Source organism: Calonectris borealis, chromosome W, assembly GCF_964195595.1.
Source record: "Calonectris borealis chromosome W, bCalBor7.hap1.2, whole genome shotgun sequence".
Lineage (NCBI taxonomy): Eukaryota > Metazoa > Chordata > Aves > Procellariiformes > Procellariidae > Calonectris > Calonectris borealis.
In genome coordinates this window covers 50671178-50688400 of record NC_134351.1, presented here as the reverse complement: position 1 = coordinate 50688400, position 17223 = coordinate 50671178, and the positions used below count along the sequence as shown (strand labels likewise).

Sequence of the window (17223 nt, the reverse complement as noted above, 5' to 3'; positions counted from 1 at the left end):
GAAGCCACTCTGTATTATTAATCTCATACCATCTTGGCATTCTTGCTGTAAGCAGGCGCAATTCAGAGTTATGCCATTGAATCATCATTTGGCCCAGAGTGTTATCCTGACTTACTGGGCCAAAAGACTTCTTTTTTTTCTCTTCCTGTTCTTGCCATATATACCCAATATACTATTGTATGGAGTAATTTTCTTTTCCTCTCAGAGAAGCCTCCTGCATATTACTTGTTCCTTCCTGCCCTCCTACACAAGAAGGAGGCGGAAGAAGAGTTGTCTGTTTTCTGGGGATGTTCTTTCTGTTGTATCACATAAGGTAGGGCAGCTCCTGCCTAGTCCTCTTGTCAAAAGACTGGGTGCCTTTTTGAAGTGCTCAGCCTTAAGCTGCATTGGCCATCTTCCTCCTCTTTTGCTCTTCGTGGGTTGTGAGGAAGCAAAGAAACTGTTATTATCCCATTTTTTCCCTCATCTCATTAGAGAGTGAGACTGACTATTTTTTCCACGAACTTCACTCAACGTGGGGCTGGAGAACACGGGGAGAAGGAACAGCAAAGCTAGAAATTTTGGTATGGAGGACAGGAGAGAAATGGGATGGGGAAATGCAAAAAAATTACAAGGGATTTTTTTGAGGGATTCTTGAGGGCTGTTGGGCACACCAACTTTGATAGCTCAGAACTAATTGAAGAGGATTGGGTCTTAGTGAGGGAGCAGATGAATTTATTGAAACAATCTATCAGTGGAGTGAAATTGGAGACTAATTAATTGGAAGTTTTTGCAAAACTCATTGGGTGCATCAGTAAGTAAGTAGAAAGTGCAGATACATTTTTTTTTTTCAGACAGTATGTGAATAAGGATTTCCAATGAGTTAATTTATTTTTCTGTTTAGTAGTGGAATTTGTATTTGGGAAGCTACATTCAGAGATGTTCTTCTGTATTTTCTGGAGATAGTAAAGCAGGTATAGAGAAGGAATGGGGAGAGAGTAAATTAATGGGAGAAATACATTAAGAATGGATGAAAGCTGTGTGACTAAAAATCTAGTAAGCTTCAACATGAAACAAGACCGCTTTACACAGTAACAGCTAAATTTGGGTGAACCTGAAAGTTAAACACAGCCTCAGTATATTTAATGTAATTTTATTTTTATTTTTTTAAAGAACCTGTGAAGCTTGGTTTAAAAAAAATACTAAAGCAGCAGAATTTAGTAATGGTGTCAGACTAAATGATACCTGGAACTGTGAACAATATATGCTGTTTCTGGTTACCTGATTAATTTTAGCCTCCTCTCCTTTCCCTTAAAAAAATTAAAATTGTGATACTGATAAAAGTACTGTCATTTCAAAGGAACTGGCACCTGCTTGCTATGGCCTGTTATGAACATGCATGTCTGTGCATATACACGTGTATACATACATATATACACAGCACAAACCAGAAACTTGTAACTTTCTCCATCTAAGTTTTGAAGAAATGGTGCTGTGTATGTGTGCTATTTCTAATGAGAAACAGAAATACTATAGGATAAGATCATTGTAGGCCTCAGAAAACTGCCCAAATTGCCCCATGAGACAACACACACACAAGTTCTAACACAACAAAGTCAGTAACAACCCCCCACCCTGCTATCAAAAATATTCCTGCCCCATAAGAATAAAACATGGCAACTCCACTAAAATCCAACTGAACAGAAAACATTCCCCCACTATCTACAGTAACCACCCCAAACTTTCAAAACTCAACAAAACATGCAACAGCCATCCCTACAATAAGCACCAAGACAAACCCTACACCATATCCCACAACACGTCAATCCCCTCAAGCCTCAGGAAAAGGCTCAGCTGCCAGAGACACAGAATAAACAAAGACCACTAACATCCCACCTAAATAAACCATAAACAACACCAAAGATACAAAAGAAATCCCTAAACTCAACCACCATCCACACCCTATAACAGACACTAGTACCAAACCAACCACTCCATAATACAGAGACAGATTAGACACTACTGCCAGACCCCTAAAACAAAACACAATGCTAAAAAAACCCATAAAATAAGTCATAGTAGTTCCCGCTTGGCTTTTCTTCAAGGTCTATGGCCTGAAAAACTGTTGTTGTTTCAACCACAGGAACCCATAAAGCACATTCCCCCCCCCCAACATTCTATGTATAACTGTACATTAATTTATTTACCCCATATACTATATTAGCTCAGGGAATACTTTCAGCACATGGACTATACTCATTATTATGTAGAGCATACCTCTCTCCTCCCCATCCTACTTTCAGGGGATTGGCAGTCCATGCTTGATAGATAAGAACCAATACCTGTACTACAACCATCCATTGGTGTAGTGTACGTATACTAAAGTGATGAAATACTAAATTTATGATCACTTTATCTTTAGGCCTTAAAGAACATCCTAAGAAATCTTTCTTTTTTGTGTGATAAATACTAATGTAATCTTATTTCTTCTTTAGCAATTCCTGTACACTCTAGACAGTTGTTAAGAACAGGGTATTCTGCATTTATTTACTAATATTCTGGGTTTTAAAATTGTTCTGATCACCCTCTTTGTTTGTGCACTAGAAATGGTATGTGTTTGAATTTTCAACCCTTGAAGGAAAAAAAGCAAAACTTTTAAATAATGCTGCTCACCAATTATTTTGATGCCTTGGCAGTTTACTAGCCTGCAATTGCTGACTTCTATTATTCTGAACTGAATTAGCTGTAGCATGTTTATCAGGGATCAATCACTTGATGCCTGCCATATTTCTACAGCAAAGGAGAAACTTCCATTAAAAACTCTGCAAAATGCAGTAGTAACATCTTGGGGGTTTGTTTTATTGTTTTCAGGGTGCTGGGTGTACTGCACTGGTGGTAGCTGTGGTTGCAAGGAAATTAGAACTTACCAAAGCTGAAAAACATGTGCATAATTTCATGATGGACAACCAGCTAACTAAAAGAGTAAGTCACACTTCATATTCACAACTGAAAAGGAAATGTGTGTTAAATTTATTTCTGCATTTGTTTTAAATGGTTTCATGCTCCATTCTCTTATTGAACTTTTTCATGGGTGTGATTTTGCAAAGTGCTATGTGGAGGAATTGAATGCCCTGAGCTTCTCTTTGAAGTTGAGGGCAACAGCAGGTTCTCAGAAGATTTTGAGGATTTGAATATTCTTCTATAGAGGGTCCTTGCAGCTGGAAGATGATTGATGTAACCAACAGTTAAGAGCTGTGAAATTAGAGACTAATACTTTCTACTAATACTGCATATGAGAAGAATATATAGAATTTTAAGGTTTATTCTATTCAGCTATCCTTCATATAAATCTAAATATCAGTTTAATAGTGTATCCAAGTGGTGTTTTGGTAGTTTCAGACTCATGAAACTCAAAGGAAATGAAAAGCAAACAAAACAAGCAACCAAAACTGAGATGTATCTCAGATCACAAATCCATTACACAGATACTAGAGAAGATTCCTCACAGCCTGAAGATAGCCAGATCTTGTGGAAATGCAAGGACTAGAGATCTTGAGGAAATCTCTAAAATCTGATTCTGCTTCCACTGAAGTCAGGACCAAGGTTCTCCAATGTTTTTATGGTTTCAAGGTTGGGAGCTCCTGCTGGGAAGAGCTACTGCATAGCATTCCTAAAATGGGTTAGCTCTGACACTGCAGTGACTGGCATATTATAAAGCCAGAGGGAGAGAAAATACAGATCGATAATAACTGTTTGCCTTTGCAAGTAGCCTAGTAATTCTGTCATTAATCAGCATTGCATTGAAATTCTTTGTCTATTGCTTTCAAGTATTCTTGGGAATATTGGAGGGCCTAGGAAGGAACTGTAGGTATTCTTATGTTTAACATTTTATAGAAAGCCTCATTTTAAAAAAAATTCAAAGCACTCATCAAATAGAACAATGGCTACATTTATTGACAAGTTGTTTTTTCATGTCCTCTAAGAATGGTAAGAAAGAAACCAGAATAAGGAAAAATATAAAAAACAAATAAAACAAAAAAACCTGTTCTAACAGCTCTGAAAATTTAAGAGACTGTTAAATTGCTAAGAGAAAAAAAGGTAATAATGATACAACAAGAAAGAGAGAAATTTTATGGTCCTATAAAATGCATCTAGTTAATTGCCATACAGATAAGAAATTAATAATCCTTCACTGTAATTTATATTGTCATAAACAACAAATGGTCCTAACTTTTCAAAGAGAGCTTGTCCCAATATCACTTTTATAAACAACATGGAAATTGCTCAGCAATCCCTTTGGTCTGATAATTGCTTTCTGTCCTCACTGCTGCAGCTTCTTCATGTACCCACTTCCCACAGGTAGGCAGTCTTAAGTGCTTTAGAAAGACTTTACATTAGAAAAGATAAAAAAGAACATAATGCTATTTTTGTCAGCCTCGTGTTTTTCTTTTATGAAACAGGTGAAAAATGCAGCGGCCAATGTACTCAGGGAAACATGGTTAATTTATAAAAGTACAAAGCTGGTTAAAAAGATAGACCATGCGAAAGTAAGGAAACATCAACGAAAATTCTTGCAAGCTATTCATCAGTAAGTACAATTTTACTTTGTTTTTCCTGTCCAAGCACTCTCTTTCTCTCCTCCCCTCTCGTTCTCTTTTCCTCATTCTCTCTTTCTTGTTCTCATTCTGCCTCTTGTTTTCTCTCATTCCCTTTCTGTATCTTTTCCTCTTTCTCTCTCATTTCCCCTCTCGCTCTCTTTCACTCTCTCATTCTCTTTTGCTTTATCTCTTTCTTGTTTTCTTGTTTTCTCTCTTTCTCTCTCCCCCTCTCTTTCCCTCTCTCTGTTTCTTTCTGTGTCTCAAGATCTCTCTCTCCCTTTCTCTCTCCCTTTCTCATTCTCTCTTTCTTTATTGTTCTGTCTTTTTTCTCTCATTTTCTTATTCTCTTTTATGTCTTACTCTTTCTCCTCTCTCTCTCCCCCCCTTTGCTCCTTTTTCTTTCTCCCTCTTTCTCCCCCTCTCCCTTTTTATCTCTCTCCATCTTTCATGCTCCCTGTCGTTCTCTCCCCCCTCCCCCCCCTTGCTTGCTTTTCCCCTTTCATCCTCTCTGTTTTGTTATCTCCTTCTCTCTCTCCCCCTCTCTCTTCCTCTCTCTTTCTTGCTCCCACTCTATGTTTCTTTTTGACAAAATTGTGCCTGCTCTCCCCCCCATCTCTCTCCTTTACATTGTCCTGTGTTCTGTCTCTCGGCCTCTCTCAGTTTCTTGTTCTCTCTCTTTCTCCTCCTCTTTGTTCCTCTTCCCCCTCCCCCTTCTCTTTCTTCCTCTCTTGCCCACTTCTCTCCCCCCCTTCCCTCATTGTTCTCGCTTTCTCTCTCCTGGTTTCTCTTTTGCTTTCTCGCTCTCTTGCTCACTCTACCTCCCCCCGCTTTCCCTCTCTTTCTCCTTTTCTTTCTCTTGCATACGCGCTTCCTCCTCTTTGTGCGCTCTTCCTCTCTTGCACACACTCTCCTTCCCTCACACATGCACTCTCTCCCTTCCTAGAATTGTGCTCTTGAGTTTGAATTTTCTCTTTCTTTCAGAGTAAGACAAAGATAAGGTTTTACCGTAGTATCTATTTAGAAAAGAAAATACTCTGGTTATGTGCATCACAGGGTAATGCAGAATTGTTGAGAGTGTTTGTAGTTTTCTAAGTCACAGCCAGCTAAAATTGTACAGTGATTCAGTTACTCTTCCTTGGACTACATGGGAGAAATAAAAAGACTTTTGTCCCCAGCAGCCACAGATTCATCATAAGGAACATCTAGGACCCATGCTGCTATTTGTCTGTTCTATTTGAGATCCCTATCCAGCCTCTGGCAGCCTTTTGTATGACCTGTGAAATGGGTTTTCCATGACATACTGGGGAGATGTAGATCAATTAAGGTTCATTTTGAACTGATGTTTTGATAATTTCTAAGTATGGGTCTGTGTGTGACCCAGGCTGTGAGGAGAGCTGGGGGCAGCATCCAGCTGAAAAAGATTCCTATGTGTCATCATCTTGCATAAAAGAGAGGAAGGGAAGGCTAGGTTATCAAATTTCCTATTAGTAAATTGAGGATAACAGTCATTGGTTCTCTGTCTCACAGCAATGTTGTAAGGACTAGGTAGCTAAGCTTTGAAGATATGAAGTATTCTACAAACCTTAATTACTATATCATATTTACTGTGCTCTTTTAGAAAACTTGAGGCAATAGAGTCCACAAAAGCTGAGGCATTTTTGGGTAGATAAAAAGTTTTTTTTATCAGTTCTGTCATCCTGCTTAGCTTAAAGGATTGGGAGGATGAGAGGAGTGGCAGGGGTTGTGGGGTGGAAGGTGGCATGTCCTGTATGTCCTTTGCTGGACTTGAATCCCTGATTGCAAAGGTTACTCCATAACATTTTAACCTTGCTATTTATTTTGTGTGTGTGTGTGCATGTACACACACTTGTGCATGAAAAGAGGAATCTAAATTAAAAAGCATAGGAGGTTTGATCTGCAGCTTTATATATCATTCAACCCCAAAGAGCTTCACAAGTTGTAAAGTGGTGTTCTGCACCTGCCTTAAAAATTCATTAATCATGTAGGGGGTGGGGTGGAGAAGGTGGCACTAGTGATATTTTCCTAGCTGTATCAGCCAAACTTTGAACACCTATGTTAATAATACATTTCCCTCTGTCCTTTAGCACTTTGCTTCCCATTCCAAAACTTGTTGCATTTAAGCAAGAAAATTGGATAATTTTCTCAGTATGCTGAGGAATGGACCATGGATAGAAACATTGCTCTAGCAGTCTTTCTTCCAGCTGCAGAAGAGTATTGTGTGCGATTTGTTTTCTCTCCCCTTGCATCTTTGAACTTTTCTCAAGGGAACAAGGGACCTCGTAGTAGCAAATGGCTCTCTTCCGTCTTTCTGGATTCTTAAGTTTTTTATTGGTTCCCCTCCCTCACCTTCCCAATCATTGGGCTGGAGACAGGAATAAAAGGTGTGAAGTTTCAAGGCCAATTTTATACAAGAAATCAGAGTAGATAATGATAACAGTCTCAAACTCACAATCACATCCCTAAAAGGTCTAAAAATATTGTCTGTGACTGCTGCCTTCAGCTGGTCTCAGTCTTTTTTCTTTCTCGTGCACACTTAATAAGGTGAAGGTGAAATCAGTACTCTAAACAATAATATTAAAAGACATTTTATATATTGTATAAAGAAGAAAATCTGTAGGGGATAGTTAATGGGAAGGTTTGAAGGTACCGTGGATTCCCTCATCATGAACATGAGAGAATTAGACTCCAAATGCGGCAGTTACTGATTGGAAGCAATAGCAACTCCGTAGGACTTTCCACCTGCTGAATAGAGCCCACTGTGCTCATTTGGTTGTTTTAGTATATTTTACAGTTTGTCTTCTTCTGTTTTGTCTTTTTATTTCAACAAAATGAAAATAGAGCTCGGAAGTAAGTTGTATGAGCTGTTCCTTCCTAAATTTGCAGAATTTATCACTGTCTGCATGCAAAAAATAGAGTCTTTATTTGTGAACTTCAATGGTCTGATTGCTGCCATGGAAACATGATCCAGAATCATGATCTTTTGCCGTGATAAGTGAAGTTCATAAAATCAAGTTGTTTCATATTTCCTCGTAATGAATTTAAGAACAAAAGTCTGCCATTTTTATTTTAATCTGGCTGCTGCAGCTGAAGACTTACCATTACCTAGAGATACATTTTCCAGTCTCTGCCAGTTTTTGGGTTGCTTACCATTAGGTATTATCACATTGATGTCAGCTGGTACTTTTTTTTTCTTTCTACAATAACAATGGATTGCTCAAAATTTTAAAATTTGGCATACTAACTGGCAAATATATGTTTCAAAGAATCTTAAGAAAAGCAGAAAATATATATTCTGCAAATTGTTTGAGAGAGTGCTCACCCAAACCACTAGGATTATCATTCTCTAGTCAAATAATTACATGCTTATCTCTGAGTAAATATTTTGTTCTGGGGCAGTATTGATATAACTCATTACTTTGGAGACTCCTCCATAATATTTGCTTTAGAATACCTCCAGCTTGTAGCCTCTGAAAGCACTATTTCTATAAACTGCATTTACATTGTGCTCTGAAGGAAGCCTCCAGGGGAAGAAGTGTGTATGACATTCCAGTAACAAGCTGCTGGGATTTCAATTTTATATGAACAATTGATTTCTACCTTAACAGAGTTATTCCCACATATTAAGAAAAATATTTCACAGCATTCTTTTTCATGGAGGTTAGCCTAGATGTGAAATGAAAATGTATGGTAACTAAATATCTAACACAAACTTCTGATTTTGGAGTATCTCCCCAAAGGCTTTTATTTAAAAAAAAATGTAAAAAAACCCAAAACTGGATACATTGTTGAACTCAACAGCCTTCATCTGCTTCTCAGAATTTAAGTGGTAATTTGTATACATTTTCCCCAATTTAGTTTGGATAAATAAATGTCCCTGAATAGGACTCATTCCCTCCAATTCTGCATCCAGGTTAAAATAATTTATAGCCACCTTGGAAACATCAAGCTATTTGAGATGAACAGATTGGTTGGCTTCCAGGAGTTTAAGGAAATAATCCTGATCCCACTGAAGGCCTTGGAAGTTTTGTCATTAATTTAAACAGGGTCAGAATTTCATCCCCATATTCAAAATTCAGCGAAGGCAAAACGATTTTTCACATTAGGGTTCGGTTGGAGCACTTTGAGGCGTACAAAGCCTTGAAGTGAAAAAGAATACCTCCTTTGCAACTGCTGTGGCTATACTATACAGGCTGGCAGTGGCATGGAGCTCTTTTGTGCCATTGCCAGAGTTTTAGTTTTTGCTTTACAAGAACAGTTTTATATGCTTTTGTGCAGTCATGTTTGCTTTATAAGATATATATAGCTAAGACGATAAATGAGAACTAGGCGGAGTATGTGTTAGCAACCTATGTGCCACAAAATGCTGCCAACCTTATTTTCATTTGAGAGTTAACCAAATGGATAGCTTGATTGCCTGTTGATCTACTAGTAGACTGCATGGCATCTATCACACGTTTTATAAATTGATTTGTTGCTTCTGAAAAATGCTATTTCTTGCTTAGAACATCTACCAGAAAAATCATTGAAAGTCGAAGTAATTCTACTTTAGGAAACATTTAAAAAACCCACTTATACTTAAGAGATAAATTGCTTATTTTTGAAAATCACATCTAAAAACCACTCCTTTAGTAGTTAATCTGAAAAACATGGAGTTTGATTCAGGGAACACATAGGAAAGGTCAATTACATATCTTTCAAAGTATGTGCATCACTAATTAATAATAATGCAGTTAGCTAAGCATTAAAGAGAAAATATACCCTTGATTCTTCTTTCATAATTTTTACAGCAGTCTAGTTTAAATAGTGCATTGGAAAGGTATGTCTAATGTAAGTTTAAAATGTAACCATATTTAAATTCACAAATGTTCAGAGTGGTAAGAAAATTAAATGTATTGGCAAGTATGTTGGTTATTTAGCTGCCGGTCAGATGGAAGTTCTGTTTAAAGTAATGAGAAACTCACTTATCACTGTATTTCCATCAGGTTAAAACACCTGCTAATCCAATCCATTTCTGACAGAACAGGGCTAGTACCTGTATCTAGTCATGTAGGCATGGGAAGATTCTTGATTGCTACAACATTAATGACAAAAAAGCATTTGTTCTATGTTTCTTCCTATATCTACTTGTAATGATACTGAGGCTTTAAGGAATGTTTTGGCTTTCTTTCATATAGTCTGGATAAATTGTTATCTCCCTTTTTGAATGCAACTTTACCCATGGCAAACAGTAGTCTCAATGACATGACATTTCCTTGCTCTTTTTCTTTTGCGGTGTTGAAGAGGCATGCTTCTCATTGTACCAGACACATGACCAATTCTGACTTTATACAAAGCACTTGAGGCATTGTTCATGCAGTTATCTGTTCTTGTAAGTTTTATGCATGCTTTTTAGAAGTCCTAAGATGACCACACAGGTGCACACACAAAAATCTGACTTAAAATTCCACTTTTCAGATTAAGAAGTGTAAAAATGGAACAAAGGAAACTGAACGATCAAGCCAACACTTTGGTGGACCTGGCAAAGGTTAGTAGGCAATTATTGTTGTTTTGTATCAACATTCATCCTTCCCAAATGAAGAGTTCGTAAGTGAAAATGTTATGAATTACACGTGCAAATATTGTTAACAAGTTTGTTAATTCTAGAAAATGAAAACATATATCTGTTTTGGGTTAACATTTATTAAGTGAAACATCTTGTTTATTGCTACAGGTGCCTCAGCTTAGTATATAATATGGATATTGTTATATATCTCTGCAGAGCACAGTGGGATCTGAAGGATAAAAAAAGACAAAGTCAGATCTAGTATTACGATGTGTACAGTACAGTTGGTGATACAGAACTACCATCTTCATTTACTGTTATTTATATTACTGTAGCACTTCAGGCTGTCTCTCACCTGGATTAAGAAATTATCCTCAATGCACTCCAAGAGTCTCCTGGACTGCTTACAGCTTGCTGTGTGTCGCGAATGAGTGATTTAGAGGCCCCCTTAAAGAATCACCATCAAAGAAATTAGCAGAAAGTGATTTTAATAGAGATTTATAAAGGTGCGACCTAATAGAATTCGATGGCAAGGTTCACTCCATTACTTATTACGTGGGTGAAACATATAAAGGAAAATCATCTAAGGGTTTATATTTCAGGGACAGTCTAGGTTTCATTCACAATTTAGTAACACTTAATTATCAACTAATCATTAACAAACTTTAGTAACGCCTAATCATTAACTATTCAATATTTGCAAAGTAGGTTAGTAAGTCTACTACAATCACAACTTAATTACAGATTATGCTTACTATTAGTTCACACACACAGAGAAACATATATATATAAAAAAATATACAGAAGGTACCTGTTAAAAATTCCCCTTGATTTCAGTGAAGAAATATTCACGTCGAATGTCTAGGCATTCCCTCTCAACGGGCGAAGGGTTGAGCTTCGAAAGGGACTCACCCAGGACCCAGCGGTCCTCCGAATATCGTAGGCCCGAAAGATCGCAAGCTCTGAGAGGCGTCCCACTCAGAGGGAGATGCTGGGTGCAGCCCGCTGCGGTCCAGGAGAGCTCAAAGGGCCTCACTTAGGACCACCGTTTATAGGTTCGCAAGATGGTTGGCTTTAGTCATCTGTAAATTGCCATCCTGGCCACAGTCCCAGGTGGTAATTACTAAAAAATTCTCAAGGTTTCGGTGTTGTTCTACTGGACACCTGGGCCAGGCAGTAGGAGTACGTTCCCAGCCTCAGCTATGCAGAGTTTCTGATACAGTCAAGGAGTGCTCAACTGCCAGACTCAATACACCAAGGCCGAGGTTTCATGGAAATTTCTGAGACCAACAAGCGGCCCAGATCAACAAGTGGCCCAGGGAAGAAAAGGGGGGGTATGAATGCACCACCACACTGTGCTGCTTTTCCAGCAGATGTCAGGGTGACTGAAGTCCTCCAGCAGGATCAGGGCCTGAGAGTGTGATGCTTCCTGTAGATGAAGTAAGAACACTTTGTCAACAGACTCCCCTTGATCGGGTAGCCTGTAGTAAACACCAGCCACGAGGTTCTCTTTGTTGGCTTGGTCTCTAATTTTCACCCATAAGCTCTCAACCTGTTCATCGCTGTTTTTCAAAGGCAGCTCTGTGCAATCAATCAATTTTTTTTACATAGAGGGCAACCCCCCCTGCCCCTCCTTCCTTGCCTGTCCCTCCTGAACAGTTTATAGCCATCAATTGCAACGCTCCAGTTGTGTGATTCATCCCATCACATTTCAGCGATAGCGATTAGGCTGTAGCTTTCTAGCTGCACAGTGGCTTCCAGCTCCTCCTGTTTGTTACCCGTGCTGCGTGCATTGGTATAGAGGCGCTTCAGCTGGGTTATTGACCTTGTCACCTTTTTAGAGAATCATAGAATGGTTTGGGTTGGAAGGGACCTTTAAAGGTCATCTAGTCCAACCCCCCTGCCATGGCAGGGACATCTTCCACTAGATCAGGTTGCTCAAAGCCCCATCCAACCTGACCTTCAATGTTCCCAGGGATGGGGCATCTACCACCTCTCTGGGCAACCTGTGCCAGTGTTTCACCACCCTCATTGTAAAAAATTTCTTCCTTATACCTAGTCTGAATCTACCCTCTTTTAGTTTAAAACCATTCCCCCTTGTCCTGTCGCAACAGGCCCTGCTAAAAAGTCTGTCCCCATCTTTCTTATAAGCCCCTTTTATATATTGAAGGCCACAATAAGGTCTCCCCAGAGCCTTCTCTTCTCCAGGCTGAATAACCCCAACTCTCCCAGCCTTTCTTCAGAGGAGAGGTGTTCCAGTCCTTTGATCATTTTTGTGGCCCTCCTCTGGACCAGCTCTAACAGGTCCATGTCTGTCCTGGGCTGAGGACTCCAGAGCTGGACGCAGTACTCCAGGTGGGGTCTCACCAGAGCAGAGAAGAGGGGCAGAATCACCTCCCTCGACCTGCTGGCCACGCTTCTTTTGATGCAGCTCAAGATACGGTTGGCTTTCTGGGCTGTGAGCGCACATTGCCGGCTCATGTCCAGCTTTTCGTCCACCAGTACCCCCAAGTCCCTCTCCGCAGGGCTGCTCTCAATCCCCAGCCTGTATTGATACTGGGGGTTGCCCCGACCCAGGTGCAGGACCTTGCACTTGGCCTTGTTGAACCTCATGAGGTTCACATGGGCCCACTTCTGGAGCTTGTCCAGCTCCCTCTGGATGGCATCCCGTCCCTCAGGCATGTCAACCGCACCACTCAGCTTGGTGTCATCCACCGAACAGTCCACCCATCAAATCTGTCTGTCTCCAATTTAGAGAGAATGATGTTGTGGGGGACTGTGTCAAAGGCCTTACAGAAGTCCAGATAGATGATATCCGTAGCTCTTCCCTTGTCCACTGGTGTAGTCAATCCATCGTAGAAGGCCACTAGGTGCCCTTGGTGAAGCCATGCTGGCTGTCTCAAATCACCTCCCTGTCCTCCATGTGTCTTAACACAGCTTCTAGGAGGATCTGGTCCATGATCTTCCCAGGCACAGAGGTGAGACTGACAGGTTGGTAGTTCCCAGGGTCCTCCTTTCCACCCTTTTAAAAAATCAGTGCAATGTTTCCCTTTTTCCAGTCACCAGAAAGGAGTTCTTCCAGCTGAGCACACTTGCAGCTATGACATCCACTGTTGCCTTCAGGAGCTAGGGGGACTTCCAGGTGCTGGAGCTCCATGCAACCTAATGTCCGGACAGCTATTTCAGTCCTTGGGAGGTCTGTTTGGGTGGAGACATCAGCATAGGTAGGCTGCAGTGCTTCTGTTTGGGTTTCAGCCTCAGCCTTGCAGTTGTGGCAGGTGGACACCATTTTCTTTCAGCAGGTCACAGTCTCCTTATAGTTCTCACCAATGGCCTCATGCTGCTCTCCTCTCTGGCTGAGCAGGATCACAGAATCACAGAATGGTTGAGGTTGGAAGGGACCTCTGGAGGTCATCTTGTCCAACCTCCCTGCTCAAGCAGGGCCACCTAGAGCTGGTTGCCCAGTACCACGTACAGATGGCTTTTGAATATCTCCAAGGAGGGAGATATTCAAAACCAGTACAACCTTGCAGTTTTGGAATCACTGTATATTGCATCAGTATGAACCCTCAGTCCAAGCACTTGTGAACTGGGAAGGCATGATCCGGATCCAAACTTCATAGCCTCATCCACATCAGATACGATTTCTGTAATTTTAGTCACTCTGGGCAACAAAGGCTTTTTCCCTCTAGAACAGCTGCCGTAGCTATGTCTGCTGCAGTCTACCATAATGTAAAATTATCTGTGATAGCTTTAAATTAGTTATCTCAGGACTGGAGGTCCTGGTGATAACAGCAGAAAGCTCAGTGTGGGCTGCATCAGTAAAGAGAAGGACAGAGGACCATGATTAGATTTCTACAGGTGCCTCAGCTTAGTATATAATATGGATATTGTTATATATCTCTGCAGAGCACAGTGGGATCTGAAGGATAAAAAAAGACAAAGTCAGATCTAGTATTACGATGTGTACAGTACAGTTGGTGATACAGAACTACCATCTTCATTTATTGTTATTTATATTACTGTAGCACTTCAGGACTCTTAACACCTGATTCCATTGATACAGGTACTGTATAAAAACAGAAGAGAAAAATATAGTCTTAGTTCCCAAACAGCTTACAGTCCCCATATAGGAAAGAGAGTGGGGAACAATGAGGCATTATTAGTATGATACTATTATAACAAGTGATCTTGGCACACCAGAAATCTAAGTATTGTCACTGGTTTTGGTAGGTTTTGTAGTAAATAATATTCTAAAAAAGGGGGGGGGGGGGGCTTGAAAGAAACCCATATATCAGATTTGTACATGTTTCATGGAGCTTTTACTAAGTCAAGAGATGATGCAAAGGTGTTTTTTTTTAATGTAGTAGTAGTGGGGAATGTATGGTGGCATCACGGACTTCTTAGAGCCAAGATCTATTGCCTCCATATTGATGGGATGGAAGAGCCTGAGGTCATAAAATATCAAGACTGAGACTGATGAGATCCCCCCTGAGCCTTCTCTTCTCTAGGCTAAACAGTCCCAGCTCTCTCAGCCTTTCCTCATAGGAGAGATGTTCCAGTCCCTTAATCATCTTAGTGGCCCTGTTTTGCACTGGGACGTTCTGGTCCGTTATGATCCCAGTAAGAAAGGCACTTAGACTCTGTAAGGTATAATTTGAAATGCTATTTATCTAACACTATAAGGAGAGAATAGCATCCCTTTAGATGCTGGGAACCCTGAGCGGTGTAGCATTGAGCAGGACTCCAACCCACGTGCAGCATGCCATGCAGACCCCGTCCATAGCCGAGATTACCCCCTTTTGGTCTTTCAAGCTATTATAGGATTTTCTTACAAGGAAACAACTCTGTTTATAATGTCTACTGTCAAAGAGAAAGGATGTTCACATAAGAACTTCTTGCTGTGCTTGTAGATAAAGGCAAAGCCACGCGAGTGGCATAATCACCAGTACCAACTGGGAGCTGCCTGCAGAATCCTCTGTTACAATGAGCTGGCTGAGTTTATCCTGCGGCCAAGGGATTTGTGCAGCATAACACAGGCCTGAAGGCCACGCTGTATGTGCACCATAGTGCAGCATGGCACAGCATAGCACAGGCCTGAGCCCAGAACTGGACACAGGACTCCAGGTGTGGCCTCACTAGTGCTGAGTAGAGGGGGAGGATCACCTCCCTCAACCTGCTGGCAATACTTTGGCTAATGCAGCCCAGGATATCATTAGCCACCTTTGCCATGAGGGCACACTACTGGCTCATGTTCAACTTGGTGTCCACCAGAAACCCCAGGGCTTTTTTTGTGTAGAACTGCTTTCCAGCTGGGCAGCCCCCAGCATATACTGGTTGTTCCTCCCCAGGTGCAGGACTTGGCACTTCCCCTTGTTGAACTGCATGAGGTTCCTGTCAGCCCACTTCTCCAGCCCGTCGAGGTCCCTCTGGATGGCAACATGACCCTCTGGCGTGTTAGCCACCATCATCTGCAAACTTGCTGAGGGTACACTCTGCCCCATCATCCAGATCATTAATGAAGGTGTTGAACAGGATCGGACCCAGTATTGACCCCTGGGGTACACTGCTAGTTACTGGCCTCCAACTAGACTTCGTGCCACTGATCACCACCCTCTGGGCCCAGCTGTTCAGCCAGTTGTCTGCACATCCAGCCCAAACTTCAACAGCTTCTCTATGAGGATCTTCTGGAAGGCAGTGTTGAAGGCCTTACTGGAGTCGAGGTAGACAATGCCCACTGCTCTCCCCTCATCTACCAGGCCAGTCAAGCATGACTGACTTCCCCTTGGTGAATCCTTGCTGACAACTTCTGATGTCCTTCATGTGCCTAGAGATGGTTTCCAGGATTAGCTGCTCCATCACCTTTCCAGGGATGGAGGTGATGCTGACCGGCCTGTAGTTCCCTGGTCCTCCTTCTTGCCCTTCTTGAAGATGAGTGACATTTGCTTTCCTCCAGTCCTCGGGCACTTCTCCCAATTGCTGTCATTGTTCAAAGATTATTGACAGTGGCCTTGCAATGACATCAGCCAACTCCCTGAGTACTCAAGGGTGCATCTCATCAGGGCCCATGGACTTATGTATGCTTAAGTATTCCCTGACCTGATCCTCTTCCACCAAGGCTAAGTCTTCCTTGCTCCAGACTTTCCCCCTGGTCTCTGGGACCTGGGATTCCTGAAAGCTGGTCTTGCTAGTAAAGACTGAGGCAAAGAAGGCATTCAGTACCTCAGCCTTTTCCATGTCCTGTGTCACCAAGGCCCCTGCCCCATTCAGCAGTGGGCCCACATTTTCCCTAGCCTTCCTTTTGTCACCTGTGTACTTATAGAAGCCATTCTTGTTGTCTTCGACATCCCTTGCCAGATTCAATTCCAGGTAGGCTTTGGCTTTCCTCACTGTATCTCTGCATGCCTGGAAAACATCTCTGTATTCCTCCCAGGTTACCTGTCCCTGCTTCCACCCTCTGTATACTTCCTTTTTTATGTGCGAGTTCTGCCAGGAGCTCCTTGTTCATCCACGCAGGCCTCCTGGCATTTTTCAATCATAGAATCATAGAATAGCCCAGGTTGGAAGGGACCTCGAAAGATCATCTGGTCCAACAGATCGTGGGAAAGGGAGCCTAGATGAGATTATCTAGCATCCTGTCCAATCGCGTCTTGAAAACCTCCAGTGATAGGGACTCTACCACATCCCTGGGGAGGTTGTTCCAGTGACTGATTGTTCTCACTGTAAAAATTTCTTTCTTATATCGAGATGAAACCTCTCCTGGTGCAACTTGTGCCCGTTGCCCCTTGTCTTCTCCATGTGACTCCTTGTGAAGAGAGACCCTCCGTCCTCTTCGCAGCCGCCCTTTAAGTACTGGAATACTGTGATGAGGTCCCCCCTGAGCCTACTCTTCTCCAGTGAGAAAAGACCTAACTCCTTCAGTCGATTTTTGCTTGACTTCCTGCTCGTTGGGATGGTCTGCTCTTGAGCTTGGAGGAGGTGATCCTTGAACATTAACCAGCTTTCTTGGGCCCCTCTTCCCTCTGGGGCCTTATCCCATGGGACTCTACCAAGCCAGTACCTGAAGAGACTAAAGTCTGCTCT

The 17223-nt window shown here is 41.6% G+C and overlaps 1 protein-coding gene and 1 long non-coding RNA gene across 2 annotated transcripts in view; both read left to right on the top strand.

The window, feature by feature from the left end:
- LOC142074791 (uncharacterized) overlaps positions 1-17223 on the top strand; it is a 244618-nt gene that overhangs the window by 154066 nt on the left and 73329 nt on the right. The gene's annotated exons all lie outside the window — the stretch shown is intronic.
- LOC142074657 (small conductance calcium-activated potassium channel protein 2-like) overlaps positions 1-17223 on the top strand; it is a 136960-nt gene that overhangs the window by 107998 nt on the left and 11739 nt on the right. Inside the window, exons 7-9 of the mRNA XM_075135417.1 lie at positions 2851-2961; positions 4440-4567; positions 10053-10122. Coding sequence (XP_074991518.1) covers positions 2851-2961; positions 4440-4567; positions 10053-10122 — 309 coding nt within the window. The remainder of the gene's footprint in view (positions 1-2850; positions 2962-4439; positions 4568-10052; positions 10123-17223) is intronic.